This window comes from Cyprinus carpio, chromosome B14, assembly GCF_018340385.1.
Source record: "Cyprinus carpio isolate SPL01 chromosome B14, ASM1834038v1, whole genome shotgun sequence".
Taxonomy (NCBI): Eukaryota; Metazoa; Chordata; class Actinopteri; order Cypriniformes; family Cyprinidae; genus Cyprinus; species Cyprinus carpio.
Genome location: NC_056610.1, coordinates 4,579,852 through 4,607,306, shown reverse-complemented (window position 1 = coordinate 4,607,306; position 27,455 = coordinate 4,579,852). Strand labels below are relative to the sequence as shown.

Genomic DNA, 27,455 nt, shown 5'->3' with positions numbered 1-27,455 from the left:
CGGCTGAAGAGAAACACTTGAGGCAAAGTTAATGAGTCAGCCTCTGCAACCTGTTAGCAATAAAATGTTTCTGTGGGCAAACAACAGGCCCCTACCATAAACAAGTGCACTAAAGGGTCAAGTGGATTGGGCAGAACACAGGGATAGTGGACAGAGGAAGTGTTGAACTGTTTTCATTGGCTCCGTCCTGCAGGGGTTCGGTCAAGGTTTCCTCATTTTAGTACGTTTTCACCATGAGAGGCCAAACTGAGGCAGGCAGGAGGCTGGATATTGTTGTTAATAATGCTAATTAGCATTGATTGCTGCCTTTACTGTCTACAGGGCTTGACTGCTTCCAGCTAGAGCTTAGTCTCTTCTGTGTGCTTAGCCTGACAAAACAAAGTTGGCAATGATAAATTGGGTTTCCCCTCATCTCTGTGCAGATCACCCTTCACTGGCCACAGTTCCCTTTGTGTTTTTTACATTTTCTCTTTTTCGGCTAAACACACTGCACCTCTTTTTTTCTGTTGGTGAGATAAGGCTACACGCTTGACAGAAACACAGTCTGTTTGCTAACATTTCATTTTTCGGTACCAGAACCATTCAAATTATTTAATATTTGACTGAGAATTCACTAAGATTGAGATTCATTTTTTCAAATGTTCAAATCCTTTTGATGTTATAATCCTAATTTACATAAAAAGAAGGCATGTTTTTGCAGTGAATAGAATGACAATGACTTCATTTTGAAGTCACATGTTTTTGAAGTATCACATGCAAAAATTGCACTGATGGATTCTTTATATCATCATTGACTTTAGTCACTGATGTGCTGAAATCTCATTCACATATGCATATGAATTGGTGTAAATGATACCAGAAATGTCACTGCTTTAAACTGAACACCACGGGCCAAGTTTTAATATGTGGAGTTGTGCAAGACATCTGAGCACTTCATTAACAATTAAAGTAAAGTGTAGGATTTTAATCATATATAAACATTGATCAGTTTGACTACACAGAGCTCATCAGATACTGCATGTTTAACATGGAAGTGATGAGAGAGTATTAAAAATATCTTAGTAAATGATGACAATTTGAATTTTCTGGGCAAACTAACCCTTCAAATTTATCTTTCTCTTGGCATCAGAGGAACTGGGACGCAGTGCAGAAGTTGTAAGGACTACTTATTTGTGTTTTTCTCACTTTTTTGAACTGTACAGCCCTGGACACTGTATGTTTTCATTATTTCCCAAGCTATTGTGTTTCACAGAAAAAAAAAAGGTTGAGTGAACGATGACGTAATTGTCATTTTGGGGTGAACTATTCCTTTCTAGAGTGAATGCAGGTAAACAGCGGCTCACTTTATTGTTTCGTTGTCATCTGATATCCATGACGGTGATGTTTCTGGAAATTCAGGATCAAGCGGAAAGCGGATACCAGTCCGTCAAAGGTGCGACAGCGTCTTGTTTAACCAACATTTTAGCAGTCCATGCAGAAGGTATAGGCTGCATTGTTATGCGACAGTTTAGTGCTGATGAATAGAAGGCCTCAGGAAAGACCAGCGAACCCAGACCCTGGAGGCATGGAAATAATGGAGGGTTAATCCCGAAAGCAGTCCCTCCGATGCCCGCCTCCCAGACCCAGCATGTCTCCCATTCAGTTTTGAACACTGAGGACCTACCAGAGTTGAGACGGGGTAAACAGGGCCTTCCAGTTTTGTAGAGCTGGGAGGGATGCACTTTCTGATGGGAGCGTTAATCTTCCGGGCCCTCGTCTCCAGGGGCCAAGCGAGCCCCCCTTCTTAAATGTACCCCGCTAAACGAGGCATCTCGCCAATGAGGGTGACATCATCAGCTGGCATAGCAGAACTGGGAAAGGGGTGTAATGAGGTTGATATGGACACAACAGAGGGTGCACAAATGAATGTGTGTTGCCTGAATAAACAGAGTGTGTCAGCGAGAGTAATAAGGGTTTACTCGGCACGCATCACGTACACTTGTTTCCCACCTCTAAAATTAGGAGCTCGTTTTGTTTCTGCTATTTGTCATGTTGATTGTCCGATCATTTGGCGGCATCACATTCCTAGAGGACTGAAAAGAATCTGGACAGGCACAACGTGTAAAACGTGCTTGCTTTTGAACTGCAATATGACAGTGAGAAAAAGAGATAACTGAGAGTGAATAAACAAATAAAAAAATAAAATCATAAAAAATGTAAATGACATTAATTTGAAAATAAACATAATAATACCAAAATAATTATTAAAATAATGTAACATTTACCTAGACAACTGAAAGTGAATAATACCTTTAAATAAATAAATAAATAGCATTAATTTGAAAATAAACAAACATCAAACAAAATAAATAATTAAAATAATGCAACATTAATGCAACATTACCTAAAGTAACTGAGAGTTAATAATACAGTGTAAATAAATAAAAAATAAATATAAATTAAACTATTCCAAAAAGAAAAAAATAATATTATATATAAAATACAATAATAATAATAATAATAATATATAAAACAATAATATTTATATAACGGTAACACTTTACAATAAGGCTCATGAGTCAATGTTAATCAGTGCATTAACCAATACATTAATTACAGCATTTATTCATCTTTGTTAACATTAATTTAGAAAAGTACAACTGTTCATCGTTAGTTCATGTTCAGGTCCAATCATTATTATTAGCAGGTAAAACTTTGCATTTTAATAATGTATTAATAAATGTCTCCTAATATGAACTAAGATGAATAAATGCTTTACAAATATTTTCATTGTTAGTTCATGTACTAATGGAGTTAACTAATGTTAACTAATGGAACCTTACTGTAAAGTGTCACCAATATAAAAAATAAATAATAAAAAAATGGAAAATGGAAAATAATAACTTACAAATCTGTGAAACCACCAAATATGCACAGTCTTGTCAAGAAAACAGGAACACTGGTTGACATTGCTCTGTTCAGTGAGTGTTTTTAGATTTGGAGTTGAGAGTCTGTGGGACAATGTCTATGCAAATGACTGTCTATACATGATTACCCACCACGGTCCTCTCCTGTCCCTGCTGTGTACATCGCCTGTTTAATCATGTCCCTTTGTGTGCCGGCCACGCTTTGTCAGAGAATTTAAAAGACTTGCTTTACGAGGTCCTGGTCTTTGAATATTAACCGTGTGATCACTGTAGCCACACAAGGAGCGTTCTTCAAACTTTCTGTAAAAAACAGGTGAGAGTCAGGCACCACTCAGTGACCACTGAAGCCCCTGCTCTCAATTACACACAGACCCTTCAATGTGCCCAGCGGTCCACAGCTAAACTTTTCCGCCCTAATAGCTTTATATTTTCAAAGACATACAGGGTGATAATGACTTGTGATTTTTCCCTGGTGGATGATGAAAATCCACCATTTCCATTAACTTACATTGATAGAGGCCTCAATGCCCTGGCCATTTACATTTAACAGGAACAGTTCATCCAAAAAAAAAAAAAAAAAAAAATTGGTCATAATTTACTCACCCTCTTGCCATTCTTAACCTGTTAGATTTCCTTTCTTCTGCAGAAAACAAAAGAAGATGTTTTGATAAATGTCTCAGTTAATTTCTTATTTGTCTATATCTACAGAGCCCTGAAAGAGACATGGTCAAGACAATATAAGTCAATGCTTATGCATTTGCATTTGCTCTCAAAACTTCTGTGTTTTCTTGCAAAACTATTGCATTCCCTCAAAAAAACAAAACAACAAAAAAAACCTGCAGTCTCTCACAAACCTATTGCATTCCCCAAAGAAATGCTGCACTCTCTTGCAAAACTTTTAAATTCTCCAAGAAACTTTGCATTCACTCACAAAAGCAGTGAAATATAGTTTTCATTATTTCAATCGCGAAAGTTTTGCGAGCGACTGCAAGGTTTCTTGAGGGAGTGCAAATGTTTTGTGCGCAAATGCAAAATCATTCAAATATAATTTGTCCTTCTATCCCCCCGTCAGAGTGCGTCCATCTATAAATCTGGTAGTTCATGTTTTTATGTGCTTATATAAAGGTGCAGTTAAATTAAGACCTGGTAATTGTGTACATGGGTGTGATCTAAAATCATGGTGTTGACTGAGCTGGGAACAAGGAGAACTTAACAGGTGTGTGTACAGCAATAATCCCTTTCATTACATTAAGGAAATCCAACATGGAGTCGCAATAGTGTTACTTCATTACAAATAATGTGTGTCTGCACATGAATAATCAGATCAATTCACTGCAGCATATTCTGAGTTGTTGCATCACACCCAAGCAGTGCGAAGACAAAAATATTGCTGCCTCTCAAAATTCATGTGTCTTTGTTTCAGCTGGCCTGCAGTCCTATTTTTAGTTTTGCTATCTGAGAGCAACAAGAACACACTTGTCTGGCAATACACTGATCAGGATCTCACAATGGCTCTGACGATTCACTTTTTTATGTGGGAAATGCAGGATACAATGCCTTCACAATGGAGAGGAGAATAGGAACTCTCTCTTTATCAGCTTCCAATTCCCGGGCTTCAGGCCAAGAACAGCTTATTCAAACAGTAGAGTATAAAAAAAGATGATAAATCAACTCGCTAGACTAACTTTGAATTCTCTGCTTATATCTAGCTCTTTGGGGATGGTTTTTTACAGATGGTCTGGGCTCTTACTTGTGAATTTGTCTTTAAGTTTCACTGTTTTCTCCTGAAAGATGTTCTTCCAGCTCAGTGCATGTCACCTGTTTAATTGTGAGCCCATGTTCGCTGGTTCTTTGTCTTGTTTTTGCATGAATGCTGCCTCTGGCTTCCTATAGGGCCACCTGGCTTCCATTAAAAGTCCAAGAGCCTCTGTCTGTGATCAAATGCAGGTGTGTAAGCATACAACTATAGGCCGTCTTCAAACACTTCCGAGAAAACACATTGCAGTTTGTGCAAAACTATTAAGAAACAACTTTGGCATAAACTGTTTTCAACATTGATAGTACAGTAATTTGTGTTTCTTGAGCATCATGTGGTTTCTGAAGGATCGTATGACACTTAAGACTGGAGTAACGATGCTGAAAATTCAGCTTTACCATCATGGGAGTAAATTTAACACAAAAACAGCTATTTTAAAGTGCAATAATATTTTGCAATATTGCTGTTTTTACTGTTTTTTTTTTATCAAACAAATGCAGCCTTTATGAGCATTTCAGTCTTCCTTCAAAATTTGTCTTTTTTTTTAAAAAAGACTCCAAATATTTCATCAATAGTTATGTTGTTGATATTTATTACTTTTGGAAATTTTGCACATATTTGCTGCACAATCACAGTGACTACAGTACATTCTTTTAATGAGTGCTGATTTGTTGCATGCCACTGAGTCTATTATTGTACAGTAAAAAACAAAATGATTGCAGAATAAACATCATGTAAAAATCTAAATGTGGGTGGTTACTTTACATATCAATATATCAGTTGAATAGTGGATTTTCCATCTAAGCGGGAGGCTCTAAAAATGCACCAGTGTGAAGCAGAAATTTGCTGATGGTCAGACATCTTACTTAGTGAGGCTAGTTCATTTACAGTGGTTGATTTAAGATCTGTCTTTTTATTTACTGTATGTAACCACCCCAGTACATCAAAGCAAAGCTAAAATAACACTGCATGAGTATCATCCTGGTATCTTGGTAGCATTTTTTTATGAACTCCGAATAAAAAGAGCTGCAGATTCCAGATACAAAGATATTAATCTGGCACAGCAGTTCCCCGGCAGTGCTGAGGGATATAGGGGCATAACCTCACAAAAGCCTGTTCTGATGAGCTGTGCCTGTCAGCGTGTTGAAGCTTGAGTTCATCTGGGAGAAAAGCTGTAGATGTAGAGGTGATGGGACTCAACACTCGCTCTGTCACCTGATATCCTCTCGTTTCCATGTTTCTCCTGATTTTGGGGGATTCTGTTTTTCCTTTCAGGTGCTGGCCAAAGCTGCAAAGCTCACTGTGCTGTTTCCCATGAGCAGTTCTCAGCTCACTTCATCTTGGGTTCTCATCACCAGAACTGATCAAAGCCTTCTCCAGCGCACAGGAAGATTGCAGCGCCTGACCTTACCTTGATAATGGAACTGACAAGAAGATCACAGGCTGCCCATATGAATGTTCTCAGTGTATGAGAGCTGATCCTCAGTCAATTTTGCCTTTTGTGTCTCAAATGATGGTATTTTTAACCAAAGATGAAGCTGACTTGAGATCAGTGCAGCTTCTGTTTCTCTCATAATGCTTTCTCGGCTTTCTCCTGTTGTGTTCACTGCTTATTCAAAAAGATGAGGATTACAGTTAGTGATAATAGGAAAATTAGTCCTTTGACTGACTAATTTGTTAGCATGGAAGAATGCGTATTGAGACAAATACCAGGGATTACCATTACCATGTGTACATGTGTGTGGGGGGGTTGAGCCAGTTTTTACGCATGGTATCTGTAAAGTAAGCACATGACAGTAATGGGTCCGACTTAAATGTAAATGTATATACAAACACACAATATATACACATAAATGTCAGGATGTGGTGCATCCTAGGGAATAATCACTTTGGATTTAAAATAAACTGCTTTCAAAATATGGCTTTCCAAAATAAGTGGTGGCTCAAATTGAGCCTAGGGAGAGGTATAAGTTGAGCCACTCTGAGTTAATCTGTGCCATTGATTATGCTGGAAAAACTGGACTTTTTTTTTTTACCTCAAGCTATGTCAAAGGAAGAGCATTTCAACAGAAATTCTCCTTAAAATCTATGTGGACTCGGGGTTGCCAGGTTTTCACAACAAACCCACCCAATTGCTACATAGAAATAGCCCAAAACTTGCCCAATCGCGTTTTGAGTGGGGTCCTCCGTTAAAAGTCACGTTCTGAGTGGGAGGGGGGGAATTCTGCGGGAAAACCGGACTTGGCGACACTGATGGACTGGCCATCCATCCAGGGTTTTTCTCCACCTGTGGCTCAACAAAGTTTTATTAAGAGATACAGTTAAACTTCAAAGGTATTTGAATTATTTAAAAATTTCAAACAAAGTCCAAACTGAAGAATAAAAAACAAATGCAACTGATCTTACAGAACTGGGCTTACACCCCACATATAAATGTTGCAGGGAAATACAATTTCAAAAAAACTTCAATTGCCAATTATCATTAAAAAAAAGACTAATTAGGGTAAATAATACTTTATAATCAGGAGGGGTGAGCCACTGGCTCATATTAACCCACTCCTACCATTTCAACAAACTTGTATCATTCAGTAGTTTAGAGCTAAGATCATGCTTACAGTATATCCTCACACTATAACTTCCTAAAGTATTTGTCAGATTTGTCTGTAATTGTTCAGATACAGGAAGCATGTGTCCTTGAAGATAAAAAAAATCACATTGAAGATTGAGCCAAAATCTGTTTTTTGAACATAAATATATTTACCAGTTATTCCATGGGCCTCTCTTTATCTTTATTATGTATTTGTGGACTTATCACCAATTTTGTTTAAGGTTGTCTGGAAACAAGCGGTGGCTTAACTTCCCTGCAGGCTCAAATTAACCTGCTCGTCCCTATATATACACACAGTATATATTTATATATACCCTATATATTTTAATTAATATAGCTTAATTTAAAGGTAATGAGAAGATCTTGGTAGTAAAAATTAGAATCCTACTATGGAGAAGGCCTACTTCATGAATATTAATTAGGTCACTTTGAAGTTGCTGAGTAACTTCAAATCCCCTTAAAGGTATTCTGTTGTCTTTGGTAACATTGCTACAGCGTTTAGTAACATCTTTTAATTATTTATTTTAATTTTTTTTTGTAAATCATGTAGTCAATTTTCACGATTTTGTAGGCGTGTCCACTACTTACAAATGTGCGCTTCTGCTAAATCAGTTAGACGAGCGGCACGTTACGTAATTAATATTCATGAGATGATTCTTTCCCGTAGTAGGATTGGTAAATTCCCGTGGGGGAAGCCCAATGAGCGCATCACCTGCCGCGCATGCGCACGAGGGAGAGCGTTGCGTACTAGAGAGCGCACCAAAAGTTTGGGAGTTTTCGGTGGACTGTGTATTAATGGGACGCCCCGGCGTTCAGTGTGTGCTTGCCAGTGTTTTATGCTCATAGACACGCGTGGACATTTCTTACAGAGGACGGGGAATTCTTTTATAGCTTTTTTTTTATTTAGTTCTAAATCGGATTGCATGCGTAATGATACGAAGTAAACCGTAAGTACTGTTTTATCTGTGCTTCTCTCTTCCCTCTGCAGCGCACACCACACTGACCTCTCTGACTTGAATTAGCATTGAGTTTGCAGTTTTACTGAACAATATTTCCCATTGTGTCTCGTGTCTTTGCCATTTTTAATCGCACATTTATTTATTTTAAGGCACGTCGACACTAATTGCACGTTCATCCTGTGTTTTTGAAATATGCTTTTTCTGTCCCACTCATTTCAACTGGAGCTGTTTTATATAATTTCAATTGTGTTTCAAAATAACAGTGTTTAATAAGCAAATATTGTTCTTTCGACGAAGACGCCGACCTCAGAGACAACTTTCCAAGGCGTTCACAGAGTTGCTCGAAAAGCTTTAATCGGTGTGTATTAAACTAAACTGTCTGGGAAGAAAATGTGACGTGATGCAGTTTTTCGACTTGTTTTTATCATCTGTGTTTTCCAAATGTTTTGTGTAACAAAGACTGATAGAGCGCGCTCAGGTGGTATTGAAAATAATTAAAAAGTAACGAGTTCAGTCAAGTTTCTGTAGTCACGAAATAAAGTCGTGTTTTAAACTGCGACATTCTATTCTGTCTGTCTGTCAATTCCATTCTATTTCTGTTTCTCTCTCCTTATCAAGTTTCTGGTAGACTGATATAAATGGGCCAGTAGTGGGACTTTTTAAGATGATGTGCACTGAGAGGTTTGCTGGTGCAGGTTCTTTAATAAACATCTTCCGACTACATTATCAATCAATACTGGAGATGTTATTTATTTTGTTTATTTTTAAATTTACAAAATCCAGAATACATGTGAACTCCCATAAAGTGCTCTATTTTCACACTAATTTTGTAACTAATGTACTAAAAAATTCTTTGGTACTAAAAAGTGCTTATAACATACTATCTCTGTATTTAAAAAAGGACCCATTTTCATACACTAGTACAATCAAGTGTACTACAAGTGGTAACTAAATGCATTTTTGAAATACAGAGATAGTGTGTTAAAAGTATTTAGCTAATATTCACGATGTCCCAAAATAGCACGGTTGAGTACACTTCGACGTTTATCTTAAGAAGTACTAAAGAATGTGTTTTAAGTATTAAGTACAAAATTGGTGTGTGAAAGTAGAGCACTTTAAGCACTTATGGAAGTGCACTTTTTTTTCCACCTGGGCTCCTTCAGTACTGTTTAAAAGCATCCCAGGATGCACCTCATTGATGGTTGAGAGTAGGAACAGTGTGAGAAGAGTTTTAATGTCAGCACACGATTCCTATACTTTTATTCCCATTCTTTCATTTTGATTATTATTATTATTATTAAAAGTGGTAAACGGTGCAGACTGTAGTATTTGTAAGTGCACATGGATTCCAGTTACGGCATGCTCGTGTTTTTGGCAGCACACACTCTTGTTTGCTCTGCCAGTAATCCAGAATCTGTGTCCGCTTCACTTTTTTTCTTCTTCTGTCATTGTCCTTTGGCCTCATTTGCGTTCATTAGCTGGCCTGGAGGACGGAGCATCACGTAGGGTGTGTAGATGCTCCGAGCACACAGCACATCTGGCAGGAGTTTCTCCGAGGAGGAAGGAAGCACACAGGGCTTGAGTGCTTCACGTGCTGGGAAGCATCAACACCTTGGACCCCTTTGAAAGTGTAACCTCAGGTCAAACTCTTCCCTGGCAGCAGCACAAGCACAGACACCCTTGTGTTAATTGGGTGACAAGAGCTGCCAGGTGCCTGACCCCATAGGCTCACTTTGGGTTGCCCCATTGCTGTAAACAGCCTCATTGTTTGTTGATCGGTGCTCGTGTGCTTAATACACGCAAGTGAGGATGAACTGCATGATGTAATCTGGCCATGCTATAGGAGCTGTGATCAGCTGGGCTCTAGTTGTTAAACAGGAAATTTTGCTTTTGCTATTAAACCAAAATTATGTCTGGGTAGTTATTTTTAGGTTAAAATGTATTTTTTTTTTTTTTTTTTTAATTCATTGATTTAAAATATTGAAATTATTTGAAATAGAAATCTTTTGTAACATTATTATGAATGCCTTTACGGTCACATTTGTTAAGCTGCAGATCAGAAATGTTTCTTGAGGAGCAAATCATCATATTATTATGATTTCTGAAGGATCATGTGACACTGAAGACTGGAGTAATGGTGCTGAAAATTCAGCTTTGCATCACAAAAAATATTTATATATAAAATAGAGAACATTTATTTTAATTTATAGCTATAATTTTAAATTGTATACTGTATCGAAATAAAACAGTAAAAACAATAATACTTGTAGAAACAGTAATATTGTTTTTAGTGTTTTTATGTTGATCAAAGAAATTCAGCATTGGTGAGCATAAGAGACTTTTTTTTCAAAAAAGAATTTTTTTTTTTTAATTCAAACTTTTAAATGATAGTATATATTAAATTATAACTATTCATTGTATTTTCACAACTAATTATAGATTAGTCACAAGCTATTTAGAGAAGTTGGTTAGTTGATCTATTTTTGTTCTGATATATTTTTCTTATTGATTTTAATTTGCATGCTGTTTGCAGTGTAAAAGTTGTTGTTTCAGTGTATCTGTCTTGTTTCCCCGCAGATATGCATCACAGCCGTGAGGACTTTTCACCTGTGCTATATCATTTGTTTGGAAACTAAATCTTCAACTTTTCATGGAACAGACTTTGACACCCAAGAACAAGAAGTGAAATTCATGGCCACCATCCCCATCCCTCCACCCTCTCTCCCTCCTCCTCCTCCTCCTCCTCCTCCTCCTCCACCTCCTCCCGTCTCAGCCAGCGGTCTGTCCCGAGTCGACTCTGGACGCAAACACCGGCTTCGCAACCTCAACTGGGAGCGGATCCCCAAAGAGCGCGTGGAGGGCCGTAAGAGCGTGTGGAGCGGCTCTACGGATGAGGACTGTGAGCTCTCCATTGACCTGAGCTCTCTGGATGAGCTTTTTGGGCAAAAAGAGGGTGACCGGCCAGACCGGGCCAGCGGCTTCCGGCGTGGTTCACGCCAGTGCGGGTCTCCACAAGAGACGAGTGTGGACAAAGTAAGAACAAGTTTCATTATCTAGCACATGGATGAAAACAAATTATATTGAATGTACTGTTTTCAATGTAAATAGACAAGGGTTTTATTCAGAGGTGTGTCTAACTGATTTATTTCAAATTGTCTCATCTGAATGCATTTTAGAATTTTTGTCTAGTGTACAAAGTCTTTTAGAACCTTTTGTTAATTGTATACATTGTATAATTTATTCAGAGATCGCCATTAAAATAACATTGATGCTGGCATGGCATTAAAAAGTGAATAAATAAATAAACCACATGGATGAAGCTAAGGATGTACAAAGCTACAATTAATTTTTATTTTTTTGCAGCATTAAATTGTTGGTCTTTTGATTGAAGCCCTGCGTTGTTGGTTTAAGGTCATGACCATCATATAACTTTCAAGCACAGGACGTTTTTGTGTTTTTAAACAGCTCAGCAATGGAACAGATTAGAGTTTTACGAAAGTTAAGCATTTCATTTCACACACTCGTGGCTCAAGATGCTGGACAAACTAGATGCAATGACAAAGACCTCATCTGCATGTTTAATAAAAAAAAAATATTTGCAGTAATTGTCCTAATTTATTGTCAAAGGCAATGGACTTTTTCAAAACATTCTTCTTTTTTTTTTTTTAATGTATGTATTGAGTTATTTTTATTCCTTTTTTTTTTTATATTTACAGCATGTTTAATGAAGGCTTTTAAACAACTTTTATTGTTTTATTTAAACTAAGCGGTTACTTTTGCAAACTTGTCTGAGTTTGTGTGCTGATTACCTGAATTTGTGTTTACAGGTTACGCTGCTTGACTCAAAACGCAGCATGAATGTTGGGATATTTCTGCGGCAGTTGAAAATGTAAGTTTTGGTTTCATTTTTACTAGTTATGAACCGTATAGATTAGCCAGACCACTATGAAAGACGATATTGTACATTTATCTGCAAAAATTGGCCACCCTGCACTATAGACATCTCTGTTGGCCGTTTTAGAAATGGGGGCAGCGATATTGTCCCATTTGTTACAAACAGGAAGTGAAGGTTTCCTAGAGCGAGCGTCTTCACACTTCAGACAGGCAATAGCTGCAGGTTATGTTTATTTTTGAGCCGTTGATTGCCCTCAGAAGATGCTGTCCTGTCAGAACAGCTGGGTTTGATGGGCACTGAACGTGGTTAAAGGTCACACCTGCTTCTTGGCCAAATGAGGCTTAATGAGAAATGGACTCTGATCTCTGCACTGGCTTTTCATAATTTGTACTGAGATTAAATGTCAATTTTGATTCAGGTGTTTCCAGTGAAGTGTTACAGAGTGAAGGCAGCTCATACAGGAAATCATAAGCCTTAAATCATTATTCATCCCTTTCAATGCAATTGTCTTTGTTTTATGTAAAAGGGTTGTTTTTTCATGTCAGCACTTGCTTGCTGAGGAAATCTATGGGTGGAGCTGTGCCCATTTGAGTTTGGAAAGCCTTTCCGTGGGACTGATATCTGTCAGAACATGTGGAGGAATTACAGAGAAGTGCTTATGCAGGCAAACACATTTCCCTGTGTGTGTAAGCGCACACTTTTGAAGTCTGCTAGTATGAATTATACTCAGCCGTGGCCAAAGCAGGTCTTTGTTGCCGTAGACCCATGTACCTTTTTTCATTTTGCACTCAATCAGAAAACCGCAAGAGCCTCAGTACTTTCTGACATGAACAATAAGGCCAGAAAAAAATTAAAAATATAAACCAGTGTGGTCTTGTTGAACCACTTTTGATATAAAATAACCAGATTTTAACCACGTGTGTGTGTGTCCTTTCCTCTGGCCTGAAGAAACCAAGTTAAACTGGACTGACAAGCATCTGTGACCTAATTTAGGACAACGGGACCAAATTCAAAACTCTGTCCAGATACTAGATTTCTGTAGCTGATTACCACAGAAAATGTATTTTTCATTTATTTGCTAAAAGAAAAAAATCATATTTGCACTAATGCATTTAAAATGAAAGTCTGGGGCAAGTGTTGCACTGGAGAAGTGTTAGAAAGCACTGCATTTTTACAAGGATTACCATAGAAACCATGTGAATGTTAATGTGATGCTACTGTGCTAAAAAGCAGTCACTGACCTTTCTCTGTCCGTCTGCAGTACGTACTATGTTTTCACACGCTAGACCCCGAAAAGGGACTGTTTACACAGAAAGGGACACTTGCCTCATAGACTTCCATTGTAATTGCATACATATATACCAGGATTATTATTAACTAAAACCATAAAACAATTTTAATTTCTTTAAATTAAAAAACTAATTAATAAATGACTAAAAGAAAAGAAAACAAGCTTATTTGATTACAGCTAGTTGCCAAAGCAGCATTTCTCATTTTGGTTTAGTTTAAATGAAAGTACTAAAACTTCAATAATAATAATTTTCCGAGTGTTTGCTCTTCCCTCAGTGCTGCTCGGGAGATTGTGGAGGATGTGCGGCGAGGGATCGGAGAGCGTTACGGAGCTGAGAAACTGTCAGAGCTCTGCAAGCTGCTGCCTGATAATGAAGAGGTATTGTATCCACACAGAAACAGACACGTCTGTCCTTCCACGCTTCGGTCTGCTTCATATTAAAAGCAATTAGACGTGTTGCTGCTTGTTTGAAATCATCTGTATATGCCACATGATCTCCTGTTACACTTTCTGATTATTAGATATCTAATACTTCTGACCAGGAAAAATCTCGCTGGGCTGAGGAGGAGACGATTTTCCTTAGAAATAATTTCTGTAAAGAGGAAAATTGAGGCAGTTAATACTAAAAGCCACAATATAATATGAGTGAAATCAAAGAATGAATAGGTGTGACAGCATTTTGAAGTAAGTCTGGTCAAAGGGAAGCTCTTGTGGAGCTCACCGGCACAAACTTTCTGTAAAACTTCATTCCAGCTGTTAAAGGCTGTGAACTGAACTGAACTGAACTGAACTTGCTACTGGTGCGTGACTATTATGTAACTGAGGTGTGTGTTGCTCTGTGGCTCCACAGTCTTTGACATGAAAATATTCTCAGGTTCATTTCTTATGCTGTTTCACTTGCAATTGGAAAAAAGTGCATGTCATGACACCACAGACGTGTATAGTGATACTGTACAAAGTGTCATGGTACCAAACAATAGTGTTAATTCATAATTCAAATATTCAATACATATTCAATTTAAACCCCATTTACAGAAATCCATATATACTCAGCAAAAAAGAAACATTCTCTTGCATTCAACTACTTTTATTTCCAGCGAATTTCTTATCATGTGTAAATGTTTGTTTAATATAAGTTAAACCACTGAGACAAACAGAAAAGGAATGAGTTCTTCCAAAGGATTTACATTTAGTCATTTAGCAGATGCTTTTATCCAAAGCGACTTACAAATGTGGACAATGGAAGTCAACAAAAGAACAATGATATGCATTATATGTGACCCTGGAGCACAAAACCAGTGTTAAGTCTCTGGGGTATATTTGTAGCAATAGCCAAAAATACATTGTATGGGTCAAAATTATAAATTTTTATTTATGCCAAAAACATTAGGATATTAAGTAAAGATTATGTTCCATGAAGATATTTAGCAAATTTTCTACCATAAATATATCAAAACTTAATTTTTGATTAGTAATAAGCATTGCTAAGAACTTCATTTGGACAACTATAAAGCTGATTTTGTCAATATTTTGATTTTTTTTTTTTTTTTTTTTTTTGCATCCTCAGATTTTAGATTTTCAAATAGTTGTATCTCGGCCAAATAATGCCCTATCTATCCTAACAAACCATATATCAATGGAAAGCTTATTTATTCAGCTTTGAGATTTCAAAAATTTGACCCTCATGACTGGTTTTGTGGTCCAGGGTCACATATATGAGTTATATAATAAATCAGATAGAATAGAAAAAGAATACAGCAAGCTAGTGTTAGAGGCCTTTTTTGCTTTTGTTAATTGTTTAACAAATAAAAAGAAAACAAATAGAATACGAAAAGATTAGAGGAGCTAATTATTACAATGAATTATTAAGAGTCACTGTGGCCTTTACATTTAAAGACATGCATGAAACAGACGCAGATCAAAAGAGAAATAAGTGCAATGATTTAGAGCGTTTATAGAAACTTTATATAATTAAAACTGTAATTGGATTTTGATGAAGAAAATTAGTAAATTACCTCAAATAGTGGTGTGTGATTGATTGAGTCCATGTCATTAAAATCTCACTCCAATCAGGCTGCCAACGTTGACAACCCTGTTATAATCAGTGAATCTAATACTTTAGTATCGCGATACTACCATACTGCCAGCATACTGTGCAACGACTAGTATACAGTGTTCATCATCACATATACATCTACTTTGTTTCTATTTGTCCAGGAGGCCAGGTTGAGGAGGTTCAGCGGTGACCGTAGTTTACTGGCAGAGCCGGATCTCTTCATTCTCTCGCTGGTGGAGTTACCCAGGTAAGAGTTCAGGACTGAATGCTCCGCGTCATAGTTTCTTTCACTCTTCACTCATTAGTCTGCTCATCATCATCATCATCCTCTCTAGCTTTCGCATGCGTCTGGACGTCATGATCCTCCAGCAGGAGTTTGACCCTGCGGTGACCTCTCTCTGTGTGGCGGCCAGATGTCTGCGGGAGGCGGCTCGAGGTAAAACCTTCCTCTCTCTTGATTTGTTTGGACCTGAAAGCTGTAGCTCACCTCCTAAATGAAGTTCACGTGTGAGCCACTGAGTATCCGAAGTCTTGTGCTCAGCCTTTCATGGAGTTTTGTTCTGGTATGTGAGGGTGTAAGTGGATCCTGATGGAGGGTTGACGCTCACGTGTTGTTTGTGCAGAGCTGCTGAGCTGCCCGGAGCTTCACTACATCCTGCGACTGGTGCTCAAGGCGGGAAACTACATGAACGCTGTAAGTGTTTTATCTGACGCTTGTGCATCAGCACGTATCTCCTGGTGTGAATTCAGACTGAGGTCTCTTGTGCTCTCAGGGTGGTTATGCTGGGAATGCTGCTGGATTCAGGATTTCCTCTTTACTCAAACTGGCCGACACCAAAGCCAACAAGCCAGGCATGAACCTCCTCCACTTTGTCGCCATGGTAAGTGTCACAGGTAAACATGTAATAAGCCACACTTTCATAGATAAAAACAAAGTAAACAAAGCTGCTGTGGTTATAGTGGTAGAATGGAATCAGTAGGACAGAATTCTGGATCAAATTCAGTGTTTTTTTTTTTTCTTCTCACTTTCAGGAGGCTGTGAAGAAGGATAAAGACTTGCTGATGTTTCCCAGACGCTTGAGTCACGTCGGTCCAGCTTCAAGGTCAGGATACAAACAAGCTTTAATAGTGTCAAAATTCCCAAGCTCCAAATCCAGTAGAATATCAATGGATTCATCTCCAGAATTCACACCCCTTTGTTTATTTCACGTTTTATGTTGCAGCCTTATGTTGAACTGCTTTAAATTAATTTTTTTTCCACAACAATCTACACTCCATACACCATACTGACAAGGCAAAAACAGAATTGTCTCAACTTTGTAAATTTATTAGAAATAAACAACTGAAATAAGTATATTGCATAAGTTTTCAAGCTCAAGTCTTTATTGTTTGATGCGACAAGCTTTGCTCATCAGCATTTGGCAATTATCTGCCATCCTTCTCCTCATCTCTTCACCTCTCATGCTCTGTCAGGTTGGATGAAGGCAGATTTTCAGGTTTCTCCAGAAATATTTGACTGGGTTCAAGCCCAGGCTCTTTGCTGGGACACTCAAGGAAATTCACAGAGTTGTCTATAAGCCACTCTTGCTGTGTGCCTAGGGTCATTGTCCTGCTGGAAGGTGAACCTTCTGCCCAGTCTGAGGTTCTGAATGCTCTAGACTAGGTTTTCATTAAGGTTATCTCAATATCTTGGTGCATTGAGTGTTTCCTCTACTCTGACGAGTCCCTCAGTTCCTGCCGCTGAAAAACATTCAGCATGAGGCTGCTACCAGCACACTTTACTTTTGAGATGGTACTTTGCAGGTGATGAGCAGTGCCTGGTTTCCTTCAAACACGATGCTTGGAATTGAGGTTCTTCAGACCAGAGAATATTATTTCTCACAGTCTGGGGGTCATTTAGGTGCTTTTTTATGAATTCTAAGTGTGTTTTGTGTATTCACTGAAGAGAGAACTGAGTTTGGCTACACCGCCATAAAGCCCAGATCGGTGGAGTGTTGCAGTGATGTTTGTCCTTCTGTAGATTTCTCCTATCTCCACAAATGATCATGGAGCTCAACTAGAGTGACCATCAGGTTCTTGGTCACCACACTAACCAAAGCCCTTCTCCATCAATTGCTCAGTTTGGCCCGGAGGCCAGCTCTATGAAGAGTCCTGGTTGTTTCAAACTTCTTCCATTAAGGGAAACAGAGTCTGCAATGCTTCTGTGAACCTTCAATGAAGCAGAATGCTTTTCTGAACTCTTCTCCAGATGTGTGGCTTGACGCAAACCTGTTTCTGAGCTCTACAGGCCGTTCTTTTGACCTCAGGGCTTGGTTTTTGCTCTGATGTGCATTATTAGCTGTTAGACCTTTTTTTTAAGACATGTGCCTTTCCAAATCATACCCATTCAGTTGAATTTGCCACAGGTTAACTTCACTCGAAGTATAGTAACATCTATAAGCAATTTGAATGCTCCTGAGCTAAATTTCTGCTGTCCCAAATAAGGGTTTGAATACTTATGCAATTAAATTTAAGTTTTTTTATTTTTAATAAATTTGCAAAGATGTTAAAAACCTGTTTTTTTGTTTTGCCATTATTGTGTATGGAGTGTAGAGTAATGTGGGGGAAAAAGTAATTTAAAGCATTTTAACATAAGGCAGCAACACAAAACTATTTTTTAAATATTTTCCATCAGACTTTTTTGTTGTTGTTCTGACTTTCTTTTTTTATTTTTATGTTGGAGTGAAATATGACCCAGTTTTCAAAAGGTTTTGTGAAATTTGCTTTTTTAATACATTTCACAAATATTGCCCTTAGAATAACATGTTCCTCTGTGATTAATATTAGAAAGAAAACTTAAATCACAGTGTTTTTTTCTGGTCAGGTTGTCAGAAGAGTCTGTGGTGGAGGATCTTTCTCGACTGCAGAGCAGAGTCGCTGAACTCCGAGTTAGAGCTCAGGCTGATGCTGAAATCAAGCAGCAGACCAGAAAATTTCTAGAGGTTCGTTCCCATCGATGTCAAAATTATATTCACAAATGTTCATGTGTCTATTCAGATTGCAATTTCATAATTTCTTCGTTCAGGTTGCGGAAGTGAGGCTGCAGGAGTCTCTGGACGAGCTGGAAAGCTTACAGAAGACCAGTAAGGCCCTTGTGGATTTCTTCTGTGAAGATGACAAATCCTTCAAACTGGAGGAGGCCTGTCATATCTTCCACTGCTTCTGCCATCGCTTCCAAAGAGCCGTGCAGGTGAGCAGCATCCTGGTGTCTCTTTAAATTAAAATTAAAACAACCAAATAAAGTTTAAAATGTCCCATACTAGCTAGAGCTGCAAAAAGCTGACACACATAGTTTAACTTAATATTTGGTCATGTAAAAGTGACTCATAGCCACTTAAACAGCACTTAAGTGATGCTTAATTGGTTTGGTAATGTTATTGATAATATAATTATTAGTGATGTCAAACAATTAATCGCATCAAAAATAGAAGATTTTGTTTACATAATGTGTGTGTGTACTGTGCATATTATGTATATATAAATACACACATATACAGTAAATATTATGAAAATACGTGCATATATTTATAGAATTTATATTATATATAAATATATTTAATATAAAAACAACATGTTTCTTAACACATGCATGTGTATTATTTTGGATGCGATTAGTCATTTGACAACACTAATAAATATTCTCTAAGAGAAAACAGGAAAAAATCCATTTAATTAGATTGGAATCCATTTAATGCAATTGGAAGAACCATGATTTCAAACAAAGTCACCCAAGCATTAAACTTTTTTTTTTTTTTCAATGTAAAAGATGTAGTAAAATGCTAGTTACAGATTATGCCAATAAAAAGCATGTAAATAAGCAAAAATAAAGGGATTTTTCACGTAAGAAATGTAGACATTTTTGTTAATATCCAATTACTGAATGTGCTAATGTATACTATATTTACTTGCATGCATTTTTCTTAATAAATGGAAAATGTCCAGTGGCTTCTATGAATATTTTAATTGATGAAATAATCTGTGACCCATCAGTTCATTGAAATGGTCGGTTTAAACTGATTTATGGAAATAAAGTTCAGAATCTCAAACACGATTCGTTCCTATTTGCTTCCTAACAGGAGAACACAGAGAGGGAAGCTCAAGAGCAGCGGCGGTTGGCGCGCGAGCGTGAGAATGTGGAAAAGCGTCGATCTCTGGCTCTGTGCACCGGACTGGAAGCGGAGCAGGAGTCGTCTGAGCTGGAGCACGCGCTGCAGAGGAGCTTGAGTTACACGGGGAGCCGCCACAGCCTGCGCAGACTCTCGCAGTACTTCCTCCGCTCCGGCGAGAGGAGCGTGAAATCTCACAACCAACAATCAGAGGACTCAGACCTACGTGCTCTCGATCCTGAAGGATTCAGCAGAGACTCAGAGCTTAGACATTTGCTGCTGAAGAATGATGCCAACACTGAGGAGACTAAAGGGATAAATAAAGTCAAACAAGCTCAGCGTTCAAGCACAGATTCAGCATGTGACCTGCAGAGAGATGCAGTGGCTTCCCCGAATGCTACGAAAAGCCATTCTAGGCCGAATACGAGAACAGTCCCCAGTGATAACGCTTTTGTTGCTTTGGGAAAAACAAAAACGTCACATCAGCAGGGGGCAGTGAATGTCTCGCCGCTCACAGGACTATCCCCTGACAAAGTCTTGAAAGTTGAGAAACCGGTTCAAGATGCCTCTGAAAGGCTGACGCAGATAGAAACCGATACCTCGAAGGATGCTAAGAATAAAGAGTGTGGAAATGGCGAATCTCAAACGGGAGAGACCTGGTCAAGTGCATCTTCTCCTCCTGAAGATCTAGCCCAGGAGCCCTGTAGCCCAGAAAGAGAGCACGTTTACCCGGCGCTGGAGTGTCACACCCTAGTGAGGGCCCTACGCTCCTACGAGAGCCTTTCTCCAACTGTGACACGGACGACCACCAATCACTGCTCCAAATGGAAGAAAGAGCGGGAAGCCGAGGAGCGAGACGGCACAAGCTCACCGCACGCCAAGGGCGATTCCCGTCTGGTTAAGACGCCGACTCGAGGGCCAACCAAAAGACTGCTGGTACAGCGAGGAGGGCCCTCCAACAGCAGCGGGATCCCTAGAGTGCGCACGAAGGCAGAGCCGACTCCTGCGGACGGTTTGTCTGCTTGTCAGGTGTCACGGCCTTCCCCTACACGTCCCTCGTCCATTCGCACATCGCTAAATGAACTCAAACGCAACAGCAATGCACGCCAGAGGGTAAACGCCCCGTCCGATACCGGGAAACAAAAAGGTAACACTACAGAGAAGCTGACCCAGGATAAGGACAAGTGTCAGGAGCCGTTTGTAAGGGGTTCGCCACTTCGTGTTTCCAAACGCCTAGCGCCCAACTCTGAATCCCAGTCTCCCCCGAGCATACACTCTCGCACCGCTGCTACGACTGCGAAGACGATCCGCACCGCCATCATAAGTGCAGCCAAAGCCAAGTCAACCAAGACCCCTGGCACCAGAATCCCAGGCTCTACTATTCACAAACCGGCTGCCCAGCCCACGTGGAAATGATATCTGCTTGGCAGTGGCTTGATGTTATCTGTGCATGTCGTAACATGTGTAAGGAATTAAATTGATATGATTTTCACTGGTGGCTGTCAAGGTTTTTGTGTGAGCAGTCAACTCAATCTGCAGAAGGCCAGTAAATAAAGGAGGCCTTCATTGGGTCGGCCCAGAATGGACACTGTAAGGCATCCGAGCAGAGTGACTGCTATTCAGGTCACAGCGAATTTTGACTCTCATTTCAGGACTTTGATGGAAACGGTCTCGTCCAGCACTGTCTTTAGCTCTACCTCTGAATGCTCGAGTGCTCTGTGCAGGTTACAGCACACATCAGAAGGATTCCTGCCAGAACCTTCTTTCATTATGTGTTGTGTTTGTGATGTTAGAATGGAGTTGCCACAGTCAAAAAGACTCAAGTGAATGCTCATGTCATGTGGGATGTTGATTTTAACTTGCCCTTCGATTCAGGTCAGATTGACTGTTTACTTGAGTTACAGGTACAAAATAATGATGCAAAACTTAAGTTAAAATCATGCATGAATTATTTCAAGATCCCAAAGCAAATTGTGTGTGAGGTGTGTGTCCATTAGTACATGTTGGTTTTCCTTCAACTCTGATGCACTTTACAGATAAAAGAGAGATTTAATGCTGGCAGAAACTGTCTTTGTGGTTATCTGCTGTACTTGATTGTTTTTGTTTATATGGAATGTTAAATTAACAGAATCAAAAACACAGCTGCCATTTGTAATATTTGTATTTTGTAAATAATGAGTATTTGAAATAAAAATGAATTTACTGTTATTCTTCCTGCAAGTAAATGTTATTTAACATTAAATGAATGCTGGTTAATATAACCAAGGTATTATTGACCTTTACCCTTCATATCCCCGTCAACAAGCTTCTTCAAAAGCTGATGCTTAAGTAAGGATGAGGACTTTAAAGGTGCACCAAGTTTCAGACTTCATACAGACACCTGTGATTATGGATGAAGTATTTGAGCTGAACATTGTTCATTATCACTGCTATTGTAGAAATACCCCACTAGCAAGTGTCACCCATCATTAACGTCAGTGACTGAAATGGTCCAGTGATACAGAAGTGAGTTGTACAGCTGGTCATGTGATCTCATTATGAGGCACCCTTGACTGTGTCCAAACTCTGAAAAATGCTGCCTTCACACAAAATATGCAAAGATGGGAAGGTAACAACACCCATGCAATATTTGTGATCTAAAATATGCCTCTATCTGAACAGCTGAGCCTTCATTTTATGTGAGTGAACATTTGAAACCGATTTGTCTAATGCATCATTAATCTCTGGTTATGAAATGAACACAGATGGAGAAGATTACCTGCAGCACATTTAAGCAACTAAACATAAGAGATGAGATCAAACAGCAGGAGAATGCATTATAATCAAATTCTAATTTTGTAAAGTTTAATGGTGGTGGTAATCAGTGTTGGGTAAAGCTGCTTTTAAAGTAATGCATTGTGATATTGCATTACTCCGTAAAAACTAATTCTTATGGAAAGTAATGCAATACATTACTTTTGTGTTACTTTTTGGTATACCTGAGCTTGCTTGCCTATTTTTAATAACAAAAAAACAAAAGTGCTTTACTTTAAAAATGAACTCGGATATTTTCTAAATATAAAAGTAATGCATTACTTTACTAGTTACTTGCAAAAAGTAATCAACTCACTGAGTAGTCACTGATTACATGTAATCTGGATACATAATCAGATTCCAAAAACTGAGTACTTGTAATTCGATTATATTTTAATGTACTCATAATCAGACTACAGTTACTTTTTTATGGTTTACATTATTTCATATTATTTACAAAATAGCATTAATTTATTCATAATTTGCTGATTCTCCCTAATGTCTCCTTTTCATCTTTTAAATGCTCCTTTCTTAAATATCCTACCACTTCTTCACTCAGAGAGTGGACATTCTCACAGAGATCAGTCACCCAGATTTACGTTTTGTCATGTGATCCTCTTTCACCTAATATATTTCTATTTGAAGTACCCCTGAGATTTTTAAATATTTTAATATTGAAGTATCACATTTGAAGTATGAACATTTACATGTTCACGGTTCTCTGATGTTGGTTAATGGTCACATGACATGCAGGTAAAAAAAAGTAAAAAAATTTCAGTAAGTGTTTTATTTTGATTCTTTTTAAAATGATATTTTAATTTAACATTTTTATGATTTATAACCTAGTTTGGGAAACCTTGACATTATATAATGTTTAATTCACTTCATGTTTTAAATATCAACAAACAGAATATATTTTCTTACTCTGTGTATTTATTTTTATATCAATATGGTACAAGATTATCCTATTTAAATCGATGTGAAAAATGAGATGGGTCAAAAGTAATCTAAAAGTAATCTGATGTGTAATGTAATGGATTACATTACTAACTACAATTTTGTCATTTAATTTAGAATTAGGAAAGGATTTTAATTTGAAAGTATCTACCCAGCACTGCTGGTAATAGGGCAGCAACATTGTAGGTTCTTTTGGCCTTCTTTATTGTTCTCACTCGATCAATGACTTATGCCAAAATGATAAGGTCAGAGTGGGCAAAGGAACCAGAAGGTCCTGAAACTTCCTCATTAACAGCTCATTGTTTTGCGGCCCTCGGTTGCACTCAGAGGCCCCTGATCTCTCATCCCCTTCTCTTGACACAGTCACTCCCAGCTTGTAAACGTTGCCATGGTGATGGTTCAGGCATGCTCAAGAATCCCCAGCTGAACAGTGGGAGACAGTGGGATAGGAAGAGATGCTAGACTTGGGGTCTCAGTGGGAACTTTTATAGGACATAATGACGCCAGAACTCTTGGGAAAGGCAATAAACCACTGCTGTCTGTCTATCCATGTGCACACATGTCATTCAGCGCTTTGCTGGTTTGATCAGTCTCTGGCAGTGACATCATTATTCTGCAGGAAATGCAAGGACACTTCTGGAAAAGTCACAACAAGTATATAATAGGCCTGTTGGAGCTGTTAGACCTCTCTAAACTCAAATACAATGTATTCAGGATATATAAGATGTAGGCTACTTGCACTGTGCAAACAAGTACTCGCTTCATTTTTTGTCAAATATTTTCTCAGTGTGTGTCGCTTAAAAAAGTAAAATGGCATTTCATGGTGACTGACAGCAGTCACATTACTGTGACGAGACGAGATTTCTGACATTTTTTACACACACATATTAATCATTAACTCAAAACTGCAAAAAATGGACAAGTTGCAGGCTTCTGTAAACCAGTGAACCAGATTTTCAAAGTGAACTGTCCTTGATTATCAAAAGCAATCTAGGTCTTGTTGTGTATATTGCAAGGGTATTTTGGGTTGTTCCTAGGCAGATGCTATTGTGGATGTTTGTTTAGTTTCTAGTAAGCAGTTCTAGTTTGTTGGCTGTATCTTAAGAAGTTATACCCTTCGGTTTCACAGACAAAGCTCTTGGGCTAAAATGCAGGTCTGAGCTGTTTTAACTGAAATAAACTTGACCTGGCTATGTCAGTGCCATTTATTTGTCTCAAGATGCACAGCAGTAATGTATTTTCTAAGGCACGCTTATAAAAGATACTTAAATCTCCTAATTGAACTATAGCCTAATCCTGGCTTGATCTAAGCCAAGTCAGAAATTTTACTATAGTACTTATAACTAAGTTTTAAAGGGCTTAACAATATGTTGGCTTCCTCAAGCAAACATACTGTATGTATACTAATATTCCTTATAACATTAAAAGATGCGTTTAACATGTAAAATTGCTAGGTGAGAATAAAAATTATATGAATTATATCAAGAATAGAACGACTCTTAATTTGTAACCAGGTGTTAACATAGTAAACAGAAGAATAATGTACAGTTTGAAATGTTTAATAAATGATCTATACATTTAATACATTACGTTTTTTCACTTATTTTCAACTTCATGAGTGATTACTGATGCAGGGGCCGTGTGTACAGACATAGTAACTGAAAGCGGGTCTGTGTGTATTTGTTCATTACACCTGAACTATGCCTAACGTATTATTAACGCAATTATAACGTGTTTCAGCAACGGCCGACAGGTTCTTTTAATTCCCTCGGTTTTTATAGCGTTCGAACAGGAGAAAGCAACGAGCGCTTTGCGAATCGACTCGAATGAATCATTGAAAAGATTCAGTTCAAGTATTTTTTTAATTGCAGAAAAAAGGAACAAACAAATAATACCAATACAAAATATAAACAAATAAAAGAGAAAAAGATCAATAAAAAGACATAGCTCATATTAAATTTTAACGAATAAGGATATAAATATTTATTACAAATATTACCAGGGAGGTTGAAGAGTGTATCATTGTATTTTAAACATTTCACAGACTTTTTGATTTATAACAGTCTTATCGAAAGAATGTAAAAGACAAAGTCAGAACAAAACAATTTTTAAAATAGGAGATGAATTAAGTATTTTTTTTTTTTTTTTTTTTTTTGTGTGGTATGTGGTGTTTTTTTGATAATAAAATATATTTTATATATTTTTTTTTTTTTTTTTTTTATTATAAGATATAATATTTTTTAGTGTAACAACAATTAATATTCATGAAATTTAATATAAAATCTGCCGAATCAATGCAACGCCTTTACAGTCTAAAGGGCCGTACACACCGGGACGAATATCGGCGCGCGTTATTCGCCAGCGTTTTTCAACGCGTTTTTTGTGTTCACACCCAAGGCAAGCGACTTTTCGCTGACGATGAGCCGAGTGAACATGCAAATTCATTCCCTGACATTAGATGGCGCTTAACAAACAGAAATACTAGAAATACTAGTTCTCTTTTATCAAGATTTTTGTAATCGCTGTCGCGTTTGTCATATAGTTCTTTGTGTTCCGACACCAACGAGACCAGCAACTCTACATTCATCTTGCCTTGCATCACACCTGTCATGAGAAATCGAGTCCGCCCGAGAAATCGGGTCCACTTAGGACCCCGAGTGATCCCATTGGCTTAACGAACATTTAATGGGTATTCTTTTTAGCGCCTGATTACAATTCCTGCAAAATCGCGTTTTTATTTTTTCGTTTGAACATTTTTGCTATAATGACCATTAATGTCTTTTAAATTACATTGTTTCAAAGAATATAGCCGATGCTATAGGTTGTGAAATCAAACATTTCTCGGTTTTTTTTTTTTTGTTTGTTTGTTATTCGCGTACCAGCATAGCATACAGCTACCCGATTAGGCTGCTAGGTTAGTTTATACACACAAATATATATATATATATATATATATATATATATATTATATCCTTTATATACTAGTGTGTGTGTGTGTGTGTGTGTGTTTGTATGTATGTATGTATGTATGTATATATGTGTGTGTGTGTGTGTGTAAATTTACATTGTTAATCTAAATTATACGCTTGTGCAGAACCGTGTTATTGTTGTATTATATACAGTACTATATTATTATTTTGTGTAAAACGAATATTATAATTAATTTTACACAAAGTATGTCAGTATGCCCATTATTTTATACCATTAAGTATAGTAAGTAAATAATGGTTGTTTGTGCACTGAAAGTAAACTAAAAATAACAGCTAAATAGTTTTATAATTGTTATATAATTATTACTTGCAATTATAATATAATAATTTGTACAGAAATTTATGCACACTATCAATGTAAGACATTTATACATTTTTCAAAATGCATAACATTTCAAAGAATCTTTACAGAAAGACATACAGTTGTGTCTATATGGTCAAAAACACCCTCACTGTTTTAATAGTAGGTGCTAAATGCTTCATACATACAACAAGCAAGCCAAAGGCAACAGTGGTAAAATAAAGAACAATCCGTAAGATGCCGATACTGGAGTTAAAAAAAAACCTTTGGAGAAACCAGACTAACCAAAAAACACTGGGGACCAGTTCTCCTCTGTATATTCAGTCTGAACATTTGGTACAATGTCAATGGTAGTTAACAGTGTTACTGCATTGATTCAGCTGTAAGGTTAAAGGTTAATTGTGCCATGTACAGGTAGTAACATTGTTTTCTCTGTGGCCCAGGTGATGCAGGCAGTGTTAGTGAAGAGTTCTAAGGTGCAGTCATCCATTAATGAATCCTTGCTGGAAACAGTTCATCCTATGGAAGTCCATTGTGGAAGATTGAGCAATCCTCAGTCTCACGTAACTCGAGAGTGTCTCGGGACAGAGCTTCTGTGGTAAAGAGAAATATAAAAATGTTTAGGAACTGTAATATTATAATAACAATATTTTTTTCCTCTCTGCCTTTGTAATATACAGTATGCTGGAAGACTTTCTTGACATCATGGCAGAACGGGGTCAGAAGACATCAGAAGCAGGGAAACATCAAAAATCACTGTTAACCGTAGAGCATCGGTTTACAATTCTTGCAAAAATC

General features: G+C 37.7%; 1 protein-coding gene across 2 annotated transcripts; it reads left to right on the top strand.

Annotated features, from left to right (window-relative positions):
- Positions 1-8,012: 8,012 nt before the first annotated feature.
- Positions 8,013-21,807, top strand: LOC109102897 (FH2 domain-containing protein 1-like). 2 transcript variants are annotated; one of them, XM_042737800.1, is made up of 12 exons: positions 8,013-8,217; positions 10,807-11,262; positions 12,057-12,118; positions 13,691-13,793; positions 15,633-15,718; positions 15,807-15,907; positions 16,095-16,165; positions 16,245-16,352; positions 16,504-16,574; positions 18,335-18,452; positions 18,536-18,700; positions 19,587-21,807. In XM_042737800.1, exons 2-12 carry the CDS (start codon positions 10,921-10,923, stop codon positions 21,030-21,032), a joined length of 2,673 nt encoding a protein of 890 aa, XP_042593734.1. In that variant the 5' UTR covers positions 8,013-8,217; positions 10,807-10,920; the 3' UTR covers positions 21,033-21,807. The 2 variants fall into 2 exon arrangements, with proteins under 2 accessions (XP_042593734.1, XP_042593735.1); XM_042737801.1 differs by lacking the exon at positions 8,013-8,217 and adding an exon at positions 8,570-8,587.
- Positions 21,808-27,455: the final 5,648 nt, after the last annotated feature.